We start from the raw sequence: 16,912 nt of genomic DNA on the forward strand, positions 1-16,912 counted from the left end.
AAAGCGGACCCTCTGATTTTTACCGTATACAAAAACCTATGTAAATTACTAGATATGCGTCCACTTGTTTTAAGATTCCCACGCTTCTTAACAAGGATAACCACCATAATGGGACGGTCTAAAAAAAACTAAGAAGATATAAAAATCACAAATAGCGTATGCATATAGATTCTGATCTCTTCGAACTGCAGCCATAGTGCCAAGAACCAGCTCAAGTGGTACATAATCTGGAACTCGCCAAACTTTTGCCTCGTGTACCTTTCGACACCACCCAGTCGAAGCATGCCCCCCTCATTCCATAACCCCAAGCCCCAACCCCCTGTCCCTCCCTTGCGCAAGAATAAATTTGATATCGAATTTGGGCAAATTAGTTTCCTCCCTACTGCAGAATGCCATGGTATTTCAGAGCTATGCAATTCTATATCGGACTGACAGAAACATCCCAGCCAGCGACCCATCCTCGTACAAAGGGGTGGCTTTGGGGGGGCATTGGAGCAGGAGCAATACAGAGCCTAATTATCAGCCCTGTGGAATTGGTGAAAATCAGAATTCAATTGCAAAGCAAAACCCATCAGCAGAACAAGCAAACAACTAGTCTCAAGAGTCCAAAAGATGCCACAAGAAGAAGAATCAAACAGGAAGGTTGGAGGGGAATCTACCGGGGATTAACCATTACTGTCCTAAGAGATTCACACTCTCATGGTTTGTATTTCTGGATATACGAGTATACAAAGGAGCAACTTCAACCTTGCTGTCACAAGAACGGCCAAGAGAGCTTTCAAACAACGCTCATAGCAGGAGCTGTTAGCTGGATAAGCTGCTATCGCCTAGATGTTGTTAAGACCAGACTCCAAGCTCAATCACATGCAAAATACAGTGGTATTGTTGATTGCTTCAGGCGAAGTGATAAAGAAGAGGGACACGCTGTGCTCTGGCGAGGTTTGGGAACGACTGTTGGCAGAGCATTCCTACTGTATGGGGCTATATTCACTGCCTATGAAACTGCTCTGAGGTACCTTTTCAACAAGGGTGACAATTATCATGCAAACGCTCAATCTGGAAAGGCATTATGAAACAGGAGTAAAGAACTGCTCCGTAAAGTGCATCAACTCCTTTGGTTGGCATAACTTAGAGCTCTGAAACACTGATCATTCACTATAACAGCAGTTATTTAGCCAATGCCTCCATATGAAAGAATTGATTGGATTGGACTCGATCATATGTTGTTTCAAAATTCAGCTATAAACATGTAAACAACAACTAAAACCAAATTAATCAACGTGCCTCCACAATGTGGTAGTCAGTCATTTCATTTCAAGTCAACTATTATCAATGTTGCCATTTTCATTTTGGTATCACAAGCATGTAAACAAGCACAAGACACGCTATGCTTAACTCATCATCATGTTATTGCAAAAGTAAACCAAGAAAGATAATACTGCTCACAAATACAGAACTGAAAAATACATAATACTATGATAAAACAACAGACAAATAAGACAAGCTAACCTATAGTCTCATCAATAAGTCTCTTCTGCACTAACAAATCGCTCAACTCTATTCTCGTTCAAATTCAAACCACCCATTGCTTCCTCCAAACCACTGCTAGCCGCAGCCAAAATATGTGGATCATTATAGTTCCTAACAGCCTGCACAATTGCCCTTACTTTCTTATAAGGATCCGAGCAGTTAAATATATCGGGTCCCAAAAACACGCCATCACAACCCAGCTGCATCATGAGCGCTGCATCTGCTGGGGTCACAATACCACCAGCTGCAAAATGTACCACCGGAAGTCTACCCATCTGCTTCGTTTGCGCGACGATATCATAAGGCGCGGAGATCTTTTTCGAAAAAGTGAAAACTTCATCTTCGTCCATGTTTGATAGAACTCTAATATCTCCCATCACTTTCCTCACATTGCGAACTGTCTCCACAATATTACCTGTACCTAATAGATCCCCTTGGGTCCTAATCATCGCAGCACCTTCGCGGACTCTTCTTAACGCTTCTCCGAGATCGCAACATCCACAGACGAATGGGGCACGGAAATTGTGTTTGTTGATGAAATGATCTTCGTCAGCTAGGGCTAAAACCTCGCTCTCGTCTACATAGTCTGCTCCAATAGCTTCAAGGATCTGGGCTTCGACAAAATGCCCGACCCGGGCTTTTGCCATTACGGGAATTGAGACAGCCTGTTTGATCTCTTTAATTAGAGATGGGTCGGCCATGCGCGAGATTCCGGGTCCTTTAGGTTCTGATACTACGAGGCAGCAGGCGCCGGCGGATTCGGCGATCTTCGCTTGGTCGACGGTGGTGACCTCAGCAATGGCTCCTCCACGGAGCATTTGGGCCAGCCCGACTTTGATTGAGAATGGATTCTTCTTGGTGTCGGTAATGGCGCTGCCACTGTACACTGTAACGGCACCGTCTTCTTCCATTTGCAAGGTGTTTGTGAAAATGCCTGAACGAAAACTGGGTGATAATTTCTCAGAACAACAAAGCTTCGAGCGCCGAGATTTGAATCTGTTTGTGGAGAAATTATGGCGGAGAAAGATATAAAAGGGAGAAGAGAAGTAAAGACGGGAATGGGGCGGTGCGATTTAGTTTGTTCCAGAAACTTCGAGGAGGTCTCTGAGCGTGTTTTGGTGGAAAATGTAGAAACTTCCGATGGTTTCGATTCCAGGGGATCAAATCTAGGCTGCTTTATTTATTTTGGTACTAGTGTAACGGTAAATATGATAAATATTAATATATACAGTATATTTTTAATAAAAAACTCAATCTTTACCGAGCAAAAACTATTTAAGGAAACTATCATCTTTTTGGATTCTTTTAAATATTTACTTAAAATTCTTTGTCAAAAATAACACGTCAAATTGTAATCCAAGTTAAATGAAAGTTGAAATAGCCCGACCCATTTAAATCAGTATATGTAAACATGAAGAATAAAAACAAAAAAAAAAATAAAAAAGAGAAAAGAATAGTAAAAATTTGGGGAGATAAACATAAGATACATCCGGTTCTTCTTCTTCTTGTAAGGTTTTTTATTTTAGAATTTTGTTCGGAAGCAAGGTAATAGACTCTTTAAGTTCTCTCAAATAAAAATAAAAGAATAAACTAAAAAGGAAAGGAAACCAAAACAAAAGAAATAGAAAAAGAAAAAAAATCAATTAAGTGTATCATGTTATTGGTAGGACTAAATTTCCGAGTTTCTAATAATTTCTTTATATATCTCTATATTATTTTCTTCTGCTATTCCAATTCCAGCAACCCAAATCAATAACTTTGTCTCTACGATCACAAAATTTATATTCTACTGTTATGACTTTTTCATCTAAAATCACGAATTAATCGTGCTATCTCATAGGGTAAATCGCTGAAAACGAATCAATGAAATACTCATGATTGAACTTCATTATAGGAAAAAAGAGAATGAAAATTTATTTTTGGTTTAGTTTCTTGAGAATCCACATGGAAAGAGTTATTTACCTTGCTTACAGAGATTGCGACATGGAATGATTATATACAAAGAAACCGATTAAACCTGAAAAGGGACAAAAACAACATAGCATAATTAACAAATTCGATGTTTTCGAAGATAAAGAGAAAACACAAATGAAGAGGAGATTAAGATACCTAGATCTGTGAGTTCATCTGGAATTTCTTGTTTTACAGTCAAGCCGATGGGATATCTTTTCGTTTCATGACGACACCAATATTAGAAGTTAGTAACAACTATTTTAACTAAGATCAAAGTAATCATGTTTTTTCCCTCTTCAAATTATTAAAGATACCAAAAATAGAGTTAAATATAGCAATGTCCCATGTGATGAAATGACAACACATAATGATTATTTTAGAGTATCGAAACATACCCATGTAGAGTGCCTTAACTATTCTTGGGCTAGCTAGCCACTTCAGAACCACTTTCAAATACAATGCTTACTTTAATGATTAAAAATAGCATGAAATTCTTTAGAAGGTTGGATCATTTTTCATTTTCCACAACTCTATCATCACTTCCCTTATATAGTCATAGATTCTTCCTTCACTAAGAAAACTATAATAGAATGCTGGAATGGAGATAACCCTCGGATCAAGCCATCCAGTTTACCTAGAGAGACAAATTTATGGAAAGAATAATAGCCTTTGAAGAATTGAATCTTTTCAGAGGTATATTATTTGCATTACGTAAAAATGGATTTACAAGTAAGGAAACGCAAAAGAAATTTTAGGAGTCTGGGATATGAAAAGCATAATTCTTGTCTTCCATAAACATCAAATTAAATAACCTCAAGACTTGTAAGAAAATTCTGCATTAATGTGTAATAAATAGTGAAATAATGTGTGGTAACTTTACCGATACCTAGGTTGGTGTCTTTTGAAATTGCAATCGTTTTTTTTATTTTAGTAGTGCAATAGTTTCACTCTTTCGGATTTCGGAAGCATGACTTTTCAGAAACACAAATAGCAATCTTAAAGAGCAAAATACATTTGTAGCCACTCGCTGCAAACTTATATCATCTGGTAGCCACAAAATTTCAAATACGTCTAGTAGCCTAAAAGATATTAGAATGGTTAGCCCAAATTCCACCAACCACACCGCATATATTTTTTCTTTTCCACCATCTATCAGACATCCACACAAAAAAGCTCCACCATTGCCCTGCCACTATTGCACCGATGTCGCTACCGCCATGGCACCGCTACCACCTCCATGCACTGCTGCCACCACACCATCTACCCATATCCCAAAAATAATAGATCATCAAAAAGCAAACTCACGCACCCCTAGATCATCCTCATCCATCCCAATTCCACTATCAAACCTAAAGAATTAAGAACTAAAAGAGAGGGGGGAAAAGATTGAAAAGAAAAAAACACATAAGGCAGTATAAACAGACACATTGAATAGAAAGAAATAAGATCTAAAGAGAAAAAGAAAGAAAGATTGAGAGTATTTATGAGAGAAAAATTATACATTTTATATAAGGAAAATATATTAATTATTTACTTTATATACAATTGTAAATTCTATGTGCACTGCATATATACATTATATACTATTATATACAAAATTATATGAATATTGAATTTGTATAAAAAGTGTATATGTATTATATAAGTGTAGATACACCTTTCATATAAATGTGCATACATAATATATACACATTATATACAATATTCATAACACTCAATGTACCCACTGTAATCTTACACGCCCAGTTTTTATAATACGTGTATAATTAATATATATATACTATTCTATACTTTATATAGAAAATATATACAAAATTATTTTAACATTGAATTAAATTAAAAAAATGTATATGTATTATATCAGTGTAGATACACCTTTTATATAAATGTTCATAGTAATATATACACATTATATACAATATTCTCAACACTCAATTTAGCCAATGTAATCTTTTACGCCCAGTTTTGTATAATACGTGTATAATAAATGTATCACTAGTGTAAAATGTATACACATTGATTATACACCATATTATACCATTATTATACACTGATTACACAATGTATAAATAAAGGAGCACTGATGGTAATGGAGGACAGTGAACTTGGCCGGAATTTTTTTTTTCTCCCGTCGTGGCTATTTTATTTTCTCCATTTTTCATCTTCTTGCAAAATCATCCAAAAAAAATCATGTAATATTATATCTGAAATGGACAGAAAGCGAAGAAAGCGGCAACCACCGCTAGACTTTTGCGGGAACTTACTCAAGAAGGTAGATATTTTTGCATCTAAATAAAGGAGGAGGAGATCTCAAAGAAAAAAAAAAGATAAGTTTGAAAAAGATGTATGTTAGTGTTGCTATGGAAGAAGAAAAGAAAAAAGAAAAAAAAAAGGAGAGAGTGAAGAAGGGAAAATATAAAAATAGAGGGAAAGAAAGATGGAAGTCACTGGTATATTGAAGAAGGGAGAAGATGAGAAGAGAAAGAGAGGGGGGAAGGGGAGTAGGCGACTGAAAAATGCATTGGGAAGGGGAGAAGTGCATTGGAAATAGTGGCTATAATTTATCAATAGATTAGGCCTAAAGGCTATTTCGGGTCCATGAGAGAAAATATGGGCTAATTAAATTTTCAAGGGCTATAGAGGGTCAGTTTCTCAATCTTAAATGAATATTTTTAATTCAATCATAATAAAACCAATAAATGGAAAAAATAGGGAAAATGCTAAAAAAAATAGGAAAAAAGTTAAATGGCAATGCTCATCTATGAACTGTGCCACCTCAGCTTTTTCATTCCCTCTTTTATATATACCAGTACATGAAAAAACCTTGACATCTTATCCTATATATTTGCAACAAATAATAAAACCATGTAAATAATATGTCGCTGGAGCAGAAAAAAGTGACAGAAAAAAAGGGCAGAAGAAAATAACAAAGTAACTACATATAATAAGTAGGTTAGATCAATGTATGAGCTATCGTCATAAGGTAGGGGTAGAGTCTGCGTATATATTATCCTCCCCAAACTCCACAATAATACTGGATATGTTAGAGCTAGAATTAAAAGAGTGTCAAGATTCCTAGTTATAATTATGATTGCCGACAATTAAATCCGAGCACCAGTAACTTATCAATTTGAAAAATAGTGTTTTAAATAGTAATATTTTATAAGAGGCATGATTTTTTTAATCAAAATGGCTCGCAAATTTTGATGTTAACAATTGTGCAATTTTATACTGTAATTTTTATCAATACATTAATTGTTTGTTTTCTTTGATTTTAGATTTGTTTATTACATAGTTTTCCGCTGAGAATTTCATCATAATGGTCCTCATGTCAATATAATCGGTTTGGATTTTGTGCCGTCCAAAATTTAAAGAATATTTATAAAAGATCAGAGTTCTAAAATTGACATTTATATCATATAATAATAGTACAATGATATGTATTTCAGAGATATAATCGCATCACATCATCTGGCCTTCAATGGCCTTAGCTTCAACTCTGTAGGTTGCGTCATTGCAGACGGGGTGTCAATGTTCGGTTCGACCGGTTATTTTATAAAATTTGTATCATATCAATTTTTCGATTATTCTATTATGTATAATCAAAACTAGACTTTTCGAAATCGTCTCAATCATATCGATTTCGCTTTGGTATCGGTACGGTTCGGTTAATATTCGGTATTTTTTAAAATATCATGTAAAATTCACTAGTAAAAGCAGAATGCAATAACATACATTCTTTTATAGGACTTAGTAAGACTCTCTAGATATATTTATTGTTTAAAGGGAAATGAATTAAAAAAAAATTAAAGATGGCTAGAGTATAGATCCATCAACTAATCTACAACAACGTAAAAGAAACCAAGCAAAGACAAAGAAAATATAAATCACACGATTGGAAAGATATCAACCAAACTAGGACTCAAGAATAAATTTTATAGAAAATTAAATATTCAAAAAGATAATCTAAATTATATGAAAGGAAACATATTCAATACATTGTAGTTTGCTACCCATAATCGCTAGAATACTTTGTGTCTTATTAATAAAAATACTTGAAATAACTTAATTTAAGTAGAAGTAGCATAATAGGTTTTAGAAATTAGTATTTTGAGTTTAATTACTTGTTGGCTTGTAATAGTTTTCATAATTTCAAGGTCCAAAGAAAAATTTAAGGCAATATTATTTTAAACTTACTAGATAAATATATTTTCCACATATAAAATTTATTCAGTACAGTTCGGTATTTTTTCGATTTATTTTTATAAAATAATAAACATACCCTAAATATCAGTGTGGTTATAGATTTATATAAAAACTTACTGTTTCTTAAAATAAAAATCAGTTCGATGTTGTACGGTTCGATCGGTTTAGTCGGTTTTCGAATATCCATGGTCGCCCTTGTAGTTACTATTACAATCATTTTCCACATGATGATTGAGTCAATTGTTTCCAAGAAAAAGGCAATGATGACATATAGACCCCATATTTGGAATCAACATCAAATTAATAGGCGTTAGACCTTTCCAGAAGAGAATGAATTGTAGATGTAATTTGCCTTGAAGAAGTGAGATTGCTTTAGTTCATTAAAGAAAATGGATAAATAACATTAGGATTAACTTAGGCATTTCACGAAGCCTCCTAATCTAGTATACAGTGACTCGTTCCACATCCTAAACTTAAAACAAAAACTTCCACATCTAAACCAAAACCAAAATCGACATACAAAATACAAGCCCAAAAATGACATGTAAATATTAGCCTACTGCCGACAAGCCGGTAATAACACAGACCATCTTTTAAGACATGGACAGAAGTAATGCTCTTACCAGCTCGGTCCAATGAATTGCTCCCGGTTGAGTAATCTTGACTGTCTGAAGCTTGGTTTTGCGATAGCTGATGAATGCTGAAGAATTGCAAGCCCCAATTACTGTCTCAAGTACATGAATCTGTCTCCAGTATAAGACGATAGTACGGAACCAGTTGACTTCATGTCGCTTAACTCTTGGAAGCATGATAAAATTGTTACAACCGAATTTCCATATTAATCCTGCAATACGTGGCCAGAACATGTTCACAGTGGTCCCAATGACACCAATTGAAAAGCTACAGGAAGCATCAAGAAGATTGGCCAATTGACTGGAAAGGGGGCAAATAATATGTAAGCTATTGAAATATCCTGAAACTAGTGAGCATTGTCAAGATTTAAGTTTCTAAAACTGTAGTCTTTCATCAGTCATATACTAGTTGACAAACAAAAGCAGAAATCCTAGAAGGAGCATACCAAAGAGCCAACAAGGCAAAGAGAACTGTCACTTCGCATCACTTGCAGAGCACAAATATCGAAGCAAATATTCATTAGAGGAACATGTATCAGCCAAATCTTGATGCAACCTAGTAATTGCCTTCTGCAACGATTTTAGAGCAGGAAGCAAGTTTCTGGAATTCTGCTGAATAGAATGGCCATGGATTTTGCAAAGTTCCTACCAGACATGCAAAAGGATTAAAAACTGACAGATACATAAAATCCCTGTCAGGGTAAGGAAGAACAAAGAGGTGTAGCATTTGATAAGAAACCTGACACCATCTGAGAATGAACTCCAAGTGCGGGGAGTTCTCCAGCAGATATGCCAATGCCTCGACTAATCTCTGAATATATTTAACAGGGACTGAGGAAGCTACGGCTGGTATATCTGCAGGACCGACACCAATAATGCACTTCTTAATCAAACCGTCTTCATTTAAACGTAAGCTAAGAATCAATGCTCGACTAGTCTGATTTTCTTTTAGTGCTGCATCAACGGCCTGTAAAGCAAAGTACATACATAAGTGTTATGGAAATGTGTCTATGCACGGATGCCATGGTTGAAGAGTCATTCATCCAATCTACATGATGTTTTTGTTTTTGAAAGTCAAGATACAATAAATTTGGATGTCATTTCCTTCAATCTCAGTCTATGAACATCTCCTGATGGTTTCAGAACTTTTCTTTCTTTTTTTGTTAATAAGGGTTTCAGAACGTTATTTTATATGAAGACTTACTTCTGGAGTAACATCTATGTCCAGATCAGTGGGGTCAAAGATAAAAGACTCATCCATAGAATAAATCAAGACCCCTTCCGTAGTTGCAGCTGCCCAACTCCTGCCAGTCGGGGAAATTCTCAGGCATTTTGTACGAATAACTGGTCTTCCATGGTTGGGCATTGACCCAGGCAAGTCATATGCCAATTTATTTCTCACTTGCTTATCAATGCCTTCTTCAGTATCACTATTATCATCATCAATTAGATTGAGCGGACCACTCTCTGTCATGTTTTTGGAGTTCAAAATGTCCAGAACCCCATCCAAGGAAAGATTGTGGGTTATCTGGAAGCGACGCAGCAACACCTGCAAGGTAATAGGTTTTTCTTTCCCAGTCAAGCAATGGTGCACTCAAAAGCAAGAGAAGAATTTTTACAGGATCATGACACAAAAATCTCATATCAGCATGAAACAAGAGATACCAATCGAGAAAAGTAATTTGGGAAAGATTTTATCCATCTCTAATCACTAACATAGGTATAAAATTATTAACACCATGGGTTTTCACAACTATCAACAATCAGAACATAATGATTGCCCATAAGCTTTTGTATTTCAGAGGTCTGTTTGTACCTACAACAACAACAACATACCCAGATCCCACCCCGTGGGGTCTGGGGAGGGTAGTGTGTAAGAGGTCTGTTTGTACCTGTATCTTTTTATTCTATATATCCCAATTCACGTGACAACACTGACTTTGGAAATCACTTAAGCAATCTATAAACTAGGGTAAGTTTTACAAAAACAATAAGTACACATAAATAGCAACATATAATCAATGAACCTACAAGCTTTTCAGTTCAAACTCAACAATAGAACAAACCTACTTAAGAGATGAAGAAGACACTAACCCACTACCAAATCAAACTTAATTCAATTTGAGCACATCTTACACAATAGTTGCCATATCCCTATTTTGGGAAGTAAGCGAAGGCAATTATAAAATTGTTTTATTGGGTTTTTAAAAAAATAAATTATTAGCTAAGATAGAATACATTAATTCAAAAGATCATGCAATATATTTAATACCAGCTTCCCTAAGCAATAATATGTAACATCGAAAGAAACCACACACCTGATCAGCAACATCATACATACAAATGTATTTGCTATTTCCACCAGCTAATATATAGCTCCCATCAGCAGAATAACACAAGGTTGTGAAGCACTTTCCAGAAGTTGAGTTAGCTGCTGATCTACGATCAGTCATGAGACGTCCACCTGCAATATCCCTTCGGCCTTCAATTGTGTACATCAGCAGACCCTCAATTGGATCCCAGAAATGAATATGTCCATCCAGGGTGCTACATGCCAGCTGCTTTCCATCAGGACGATAAACAGCTGTGAGGACATCATGAGTGTGAGGAAATGTTTCAACTGCTCCTTTTCCTTCAAAAACGTCCCACAAGCGAACAGTTTTGTCCCATGACGAGGATGCCAAAATAGCCTATGGAAAACCAGAAAAGGTTAATCACGCTCTACAAAATTATTGGACTATATTGATTTATGGCGCATAAGCAAAATATTGTCAATGACAGCGTAGAGGAATGAAAATAGGGACATAACCTGACCTAAATATTCTTTTTTATTTATAAGGAAATATTTCCTGAATCTTGAATTAGAAAAATACTCACATTAGAAGGAGAAAACATTAGCCCATGAACAGGACCCTCATGACCGCTAAGAACATCTAGCAATCTGCCCGTCTTCATTGACCAGACAAAGATCTAAGAAGAAAACCAAAGATAATATATTTGCATCAATAGCAAAACAGAAGATAATATTATAATTATTAAAAACAAATAATGGTACAATGCATGATCAACACAATCAGAACCGTAGTACCTCAAATGAGTCAAGGGTTCCAGCACATATCACTTCACCACTCTGATCAGAAGCTAAAGAAACAAATTGCTTAGATGTAGGGGTAGTAAAAGTTCTGAAGTTTCTATATCTGAATAGATCCCACGCGCGAACTGTCCCATCCAAAGAGGCACTTAATAGACAATGGTTGCTAGCCATGAAATGAAGTGCAGTAACTGCATTTGTGTGCTCAGAGAATGTTACAAAGCAGAAACCCGATGAAACAGTCCAGACCTGCAAAGCGTAGACAGTGAATATTTCAGCTTTAGTGTAGACTAATGTTAAGTGAAACTGAAGAAGGAGAAAAGTGGGAATTATTAGGTAGAAAAAAAGAGGGAATCATTAGGTTCTAGCAATCTACAATACATACAAAGTCCTCCTATATAAACAATTCAAAAATGTTAAGTGAAACTGAAGATGGAGAAAACTGGGAATTATTAGGTAGAAAAAAGAGGGAATCATTAGGTTCTAGCAATCTACAATACATACAAAGTCCTCCTATATAAACAATTCAAAAATATAACCTGAAAGAAATGGTTGCTTCAGTAGTTTGATGGATTGAAATACTACATGAGCTTATAACTATGGCGTCCCTAGCAAACTAAAATAAATGCTAACTTCAAGTTTTGCCTCAAACGCCGTGACTACTACTTCTGAAACTTTTTACATAACTTGCATAAACTAATTACGCTACCATTGATAGCGCATAAGCTAAACAATCATTTTCACACATAAAAGCACCTCTAAATCCCTTTACCTTAATTTTGTTATCATCTGCTCCTGTGGCCAAGAGCTGAGAATCTGGTGAATATGCAAGGCAGTTTACATCAAAATAGTGCCCCTGGTGCTTCAGTATGTAACTCTCTGATTTCCACTCCCATACAAGCAACTGTCCAAGCCTTGCACATCCGAAAGTCAACCAATTCCCGAGATCATTAAAAACAGCCGTGGTAATCTTCTCTCTCGAGATGGACAACAAGTGAATGCACACGAAATCAGGCATTTGATATAAACCAAAGACCCCATTAGAAAAACCAACAACGATCATATCAAGACCCCTATGATAATCACAAGCCGTTAACTTTGCTGGTGCTTGCATGAAGAAGTCTTTCTTTATCAACTCCCATTTCAGTCTGTGCAACTGAAATCTATCTTCTACATCCAATGTATCACCATCTTTCCCATCAAAATTCTTCCTTTTTTTAACCGTTCCACCACTATCAGCTTCTACATTATTCCCTTGCACTTGGTCTGGTGTACCTGGTGATTCTGGCTCTGAAATAACCTCTACTGGTTCATCAAAATTTCCATTTCCATCAATTTCACTGCAGCCCCAGCTAAAAATGGCACCATCCCGGGATACGGTATAAACTCTACAAACCTTATTAGTTTTCTTATCAGTTCCAAAGAAAGCACCTATAATCACATCCCTATGGCCTAAAAATAGAAACGGCTTATTATATTTAACTGATTTTTTCAAACAAAAGAGCCTCACAGTTAGGTCTTTAGACCCGGCCAGCACGTAATCAGAATCAGGGCTCCAATCGAGCGACGTGATTTTATCATTACAATCGGAGAATGTCCTAATCAACTCAAACGGAAAGAACTCTTTTCTAAAACCAGGCGAGCGCCAAATTTGCAGGAGCTTACCGGCAGCAACGGCGATGAGCTGTCCGTCGGGGCTAAACTTAGCAGCCGCAACGGGATGCTTGAATGTAATGCGGTGAAGGACAGCGCGGCGGCGGAGGTTGATGAAGAGGCAACGGTTGCTTTCGTCGATAGCGAGGAGAAATACGCCGTCAGGTGAGGCGGCGAGGCGGCGGAGATTGGTGGAGGACTGTGAGGGCAACGTAATGGTTTCGGATTTGACAAGGTCAGTGACAGAGACACGGTTACCGACGGGGGAAATTAGAAGTGTATTGTTCACTACAACGGCATTGCCGCCTCTGTAAGGAGCTCCGAGAAGGTTCTGGAACCTGTAATTCATGGCTTATAATAAGAGGGGATGAGTATAGTAGAGAGAGATGAGGAAGTGAAGTAGGAATTGATGAAGACAGCAGTGGCACAGAGAAGCTCAAACCCTAGATTACCGGCGTTGTTAAACCCCTAGTTAGGACGACGGGCGTTTCATAAACCCTAAATCGAAACTGCAGGTTCGGTTTTTTCCTTTTGCGGTCAAAGCCAATTTTTAAATGGTTGACACTTGACATGTTACAGCTTTGCCATTTTCTATGTTTTTTTCCTTTTCAAAAAACTTTGCCCATTTTCGTTTGTTAAATATTTATACGCACACAATACTTACACCAAATTAATTAATATAAAATAATTTAATATATATATATATATATATATATATATATATATATATATTATTTTACAGCCTTATGTACACCATCAAATACTACAAAATAGCCCAACCATTCGGATGTTTACACTAAATTATACTATAATTTAATTTTAGCATTTAAAATTAATATTAGTAGAATGTATATCACTTAGTATGATCACTATGGTCAATCAATAAATATGTATATGAGAGACAAATATCTATTTAGTGTAAACGTCATACAGGAATAAAATTTTACCTTCATTTGGAGAAGTGCTAACATGTCTAATGATAAAGGGGTACCAATTTTAAAACCATGGAAATAGTAATTTGCATATATATATATATATATATATATATATATATATATAAAGGGAAGGGAAAAGAAAAAATGAGAATGTGAGATTCAAACTTACACCAATTATGTGAGTACTACTAAAATATAAATTTGGTCAAGAGAAAGTAGACATATTTAGTACTTAATTCATATTATGAAAAAAAAAAATCTTTTGGAGGAGGAGAGAAGAATCTAGAAGAGACACTGACAAAGCTTACAATTGAGAGCCAAATGCCCACTGATTGTTGTACTAAGACAAAATGTGGCTTAATTTAGAGTAGGAAGTTTTCAAACTAAATACATATTCTAGTACCATCTGCATCTGTTGTTCTATTATTTTCGCAAAAAGAAAATTCATGACTATACATACTCTAATACCTTCAACTCCATAATGAAATGGTAGCAACAACTATCTAAATTACAAGAAAATACACATGACTTCACACCATAATAAAAAATGACATGCTTTTAAAGTTTACCCGATATAGCCCATTTTGTATAGAATTTGAAGGAAAGATTTCAATCACTAACCTAGTTTTCTTTTTCCCTACACGCCCAAAATGCTCTCTCTTCATGTGCCTCTTCATTATCTACAGGCCATCATCTTCTATCCTCTATATTTTTTTTTATCTATCTCCCATATTTATCTTATATCTTCTATAATTTTTAAATCTTTCATCCTATCTTTTCTCCTCTCCAATTTCCAGATCTAATTTTCCTTAACTTTTTTTAATTCTCTCAAACTTTTCTAATGCAAAAAGATGAAAGTCTAGAGTAAGATGAAGAATATGAAGTTAGTTGTTCGTTTGAAAGGGTTGAGGAAGAAAACATTTGACTCATTAATGATTTAAGTAATTTTGATTGATAAATCTCTGAGTCTCTTACTGTGAGCATTTGGTATCGAAATATAAGTCCCAAAAATCATAATTCCGCCATTGGTGAAGCTAAACTTTTCAGATCTGGAAGTTTTCATTGTGAATTGGTACTTCAATCCAGATGGGTATTGACTAATAATAGTATTATTGATCGGGTGAGACAAAATTTAAGAATTTGGGATTCATCTAGACCTATCTTAAGCTGATTGGTTCTTCTTCTTCTTTTTTCTTGTTCTTTTTGATAATATTGGTGTTAAACAGAGGTGTAGTGATGGACATAAGGTATTTTTCAGTGCATATACGGTATAACTGGTATTTATACACACCTATACAAATATTGTGTAATTATGTATAAAATAGGTATAAGTGTGTAGATTTGCGTATAATGATGTATAATTATATTTTTTCAATATATAAGGGTGTATATACAGTATTATTGTATAAGAGGTCTTCATGAAAGTTTGACACTTTTTTATATGGTAAATTTTGTGTTGAAATAAAGGTTTAATGATGGTTGGAAAGTTTTTTTCTAGTGTAAAATATGCATGTTGAATTTATGTACATTCAGTGCATATGTTGTATACTCATACATATGTATTATATATATTGTATATATATATATATATATATATATATATATATATATATATATATATGTGTGTGTGTGTGTGTGTGTGTGTGTGTAATTCATGGTAATATACGAGCATATAATAATGTATTTAAATTGCATTCCAATGTACAATTGTGTAGAAAGTATTTTTCTCTAAGAACAAATTGGAGAAAAAGAGTAGAATTGGATCCCATGTAATTTTTTGAAGGATTATATATATATATATTTCGATAGTTACCTTTTAGAAAGTGACATCTTTTGAAATACAGTAAAAAGGAATTGAAAAATGAACATTCAATTTGAAACACAGAAAGTGCATGTTATACAAAAATTGTGGGTGCAAAGTGAGATTCTCAGGTTGAAGTCTCGGCATAAATGTGTCAAATCTGTAGGATATATAACAATATTTCGGCATTTCGCAAAGGAATTAGAGAAAGTATCAAGAAGAAGAAATATAATAATGTATTTACATTGCATTCCAATGTACAATTGTGTGTATATATATAATGACAATATACTCCTTTTTTTGGTAAATTTCGGACAAAAATAAGGCAAAGAGAGGGGGAAAAAGTAAGGATTTAAAACCACGTGATGACTTGACTTTTTGTCAGATAGTCACATTAATCTGGAAGAGAAAAAAAACAAATAGGAGAAATAGAAAAAAGAAAAAAAGGGAAAGAGATCATTATGAGATTGATGTCAGGCGATAATGTTAGTCAGACAATGATGTTAGAGGGCTTCATTGGTTATACGGATGAAAACTTAAAATGATAGCTACGCGAATGAAGAGCACCTATGTAGGCTGTACTTAGGGGTGTACATGGACCGGGTTGGTTTGGTTTTTATCAAAACCAAATCAAACCAATTATATCGGTTTGGATTGGTTCGATTTTGTCGGCTTTTTCGGGTTTTCAGGTTTTTTTTGTTACATGAATATTATTTCAATCTTACTTTGTTAAAATCATAGATAAAGTTTTGATAAGTGAATATATATTTAGTAAATATGGAAAAAAATAAGATTCTCTCTCGGCGCACGTTAACGTGGCCTAACTAACATGCGCTTGGAAGCCAGGAGAGGGAGAGGCAGACCTAAGAAAAACCAGACGAAGATCTCAATCAACGACCAGCGATCAACAGAAGCGAGGAATGCAGTATTAGAATTATTTGTGTCACAAAAAGGGATACGAATTGAAGAACCAACTGGAAATTGTACTCCTAGGAGCATGTAGAGTGAGCTGAGCAAGGAGGAAGCAGATCCATCTATAGATAAAGGCAAATCGAAGGAAGTTGTTGTTACACCTGTAGTTGTGCAAGCTGTAGGTGGTGGATCTGGTAAC

At 35.2% G+C, this 16,912-nt stretch overlaps 3 protein-coding genes across 4 annotated transcripts; 1 reads left to right on the forward strand and 2 right to left on the reverse strand.

Moving 5' to 3' along the window:
- The first annotated feature begins 389 nt into the window (after positions 1-389).
- Positions 390-1,073, forward strand: LOC107819696 (mitochondrial arginine transporter BAC2-like). The gene has a single exon (XM_016645836.2). It carries the CDS (start codon positions 390-392, stop codon positions 1,071-1,073), a length of 684 nt encoding a protein of 227 aa, XP_016501322.1.
- A 313-nt stretch (positions 1,074-1,386) lies between these two features.
- Positions 1,387-2,723, reverse strand: LOC107819695 (pyridoxal 5'-phosphate synthase-like subunit PDX1.2). Its single transcript, XM_016645835.2, has one exon. It carries the CDS (start codon positions 2,439-2,441, stop codon positions 1,521-1,523), a length of 921 nt encoding a protein of 306 aa, XP_016501321.1. The 5' UTR covers positions 2,442-2,723; the 3' UTR covers positions 1,387-1,520.
- Positions 2,724-8,006: 5,283 nt separating this feature from the next.
- LOC107832193 (periodic tryptophan protein 2) lies at positions 8,007-13,628 on the reverse strand. Of its 2 annotated transcripts, none has more exons than XM_016660005.2 (8): positions 12,185-13,628; positions 11,410-11,661; positions 11,199-11,291; positions 10,640-11,011; positions 9,526-9,870; positions 9,061-9,288; positions 8,768-8,966; positions 8,007-8,533 (listed from the first exon to the last, which is right to left on the reverse strand). In XM_016660005.2, exons 1-7 carry the CDS (start codon positions 13,412-13,414, stop codon positions 8,796-8,798), a joined length of 2,691 nt encoding a protein of 896 aa, XP_016515491.2. In that variant the 5' UTR covers positions 13,415-13,628; the 3' UTR covers positions 8,007-8,533; positions 8,768-8,795. The 2 variants fall into 2 exon arrangements, with proteins under 2 accessions (XP_016515491.2, XP_016515492.2); XM_016660006.2 differs by having other exon boundaries at positions 8,007-8,622.
- Positions 13,629-16,912: the final 3,284 nt, after the last annotated feature.

The sequence above is a fragment of the Nicotiana tabacum genome, chromosome 6 (genome assembly GCF_000715075.1).
Source record: "Nicotiana tabacum cultivar K326 chromosome 6, ASM71507v2, whole genome shotgun sequence".
NCBI lineage: Eukaryota > Viridiplantae > Streptophyta > Magnoliopsida > Solanales > Solanaceae > Nicotiana > Nicotiana tabacum.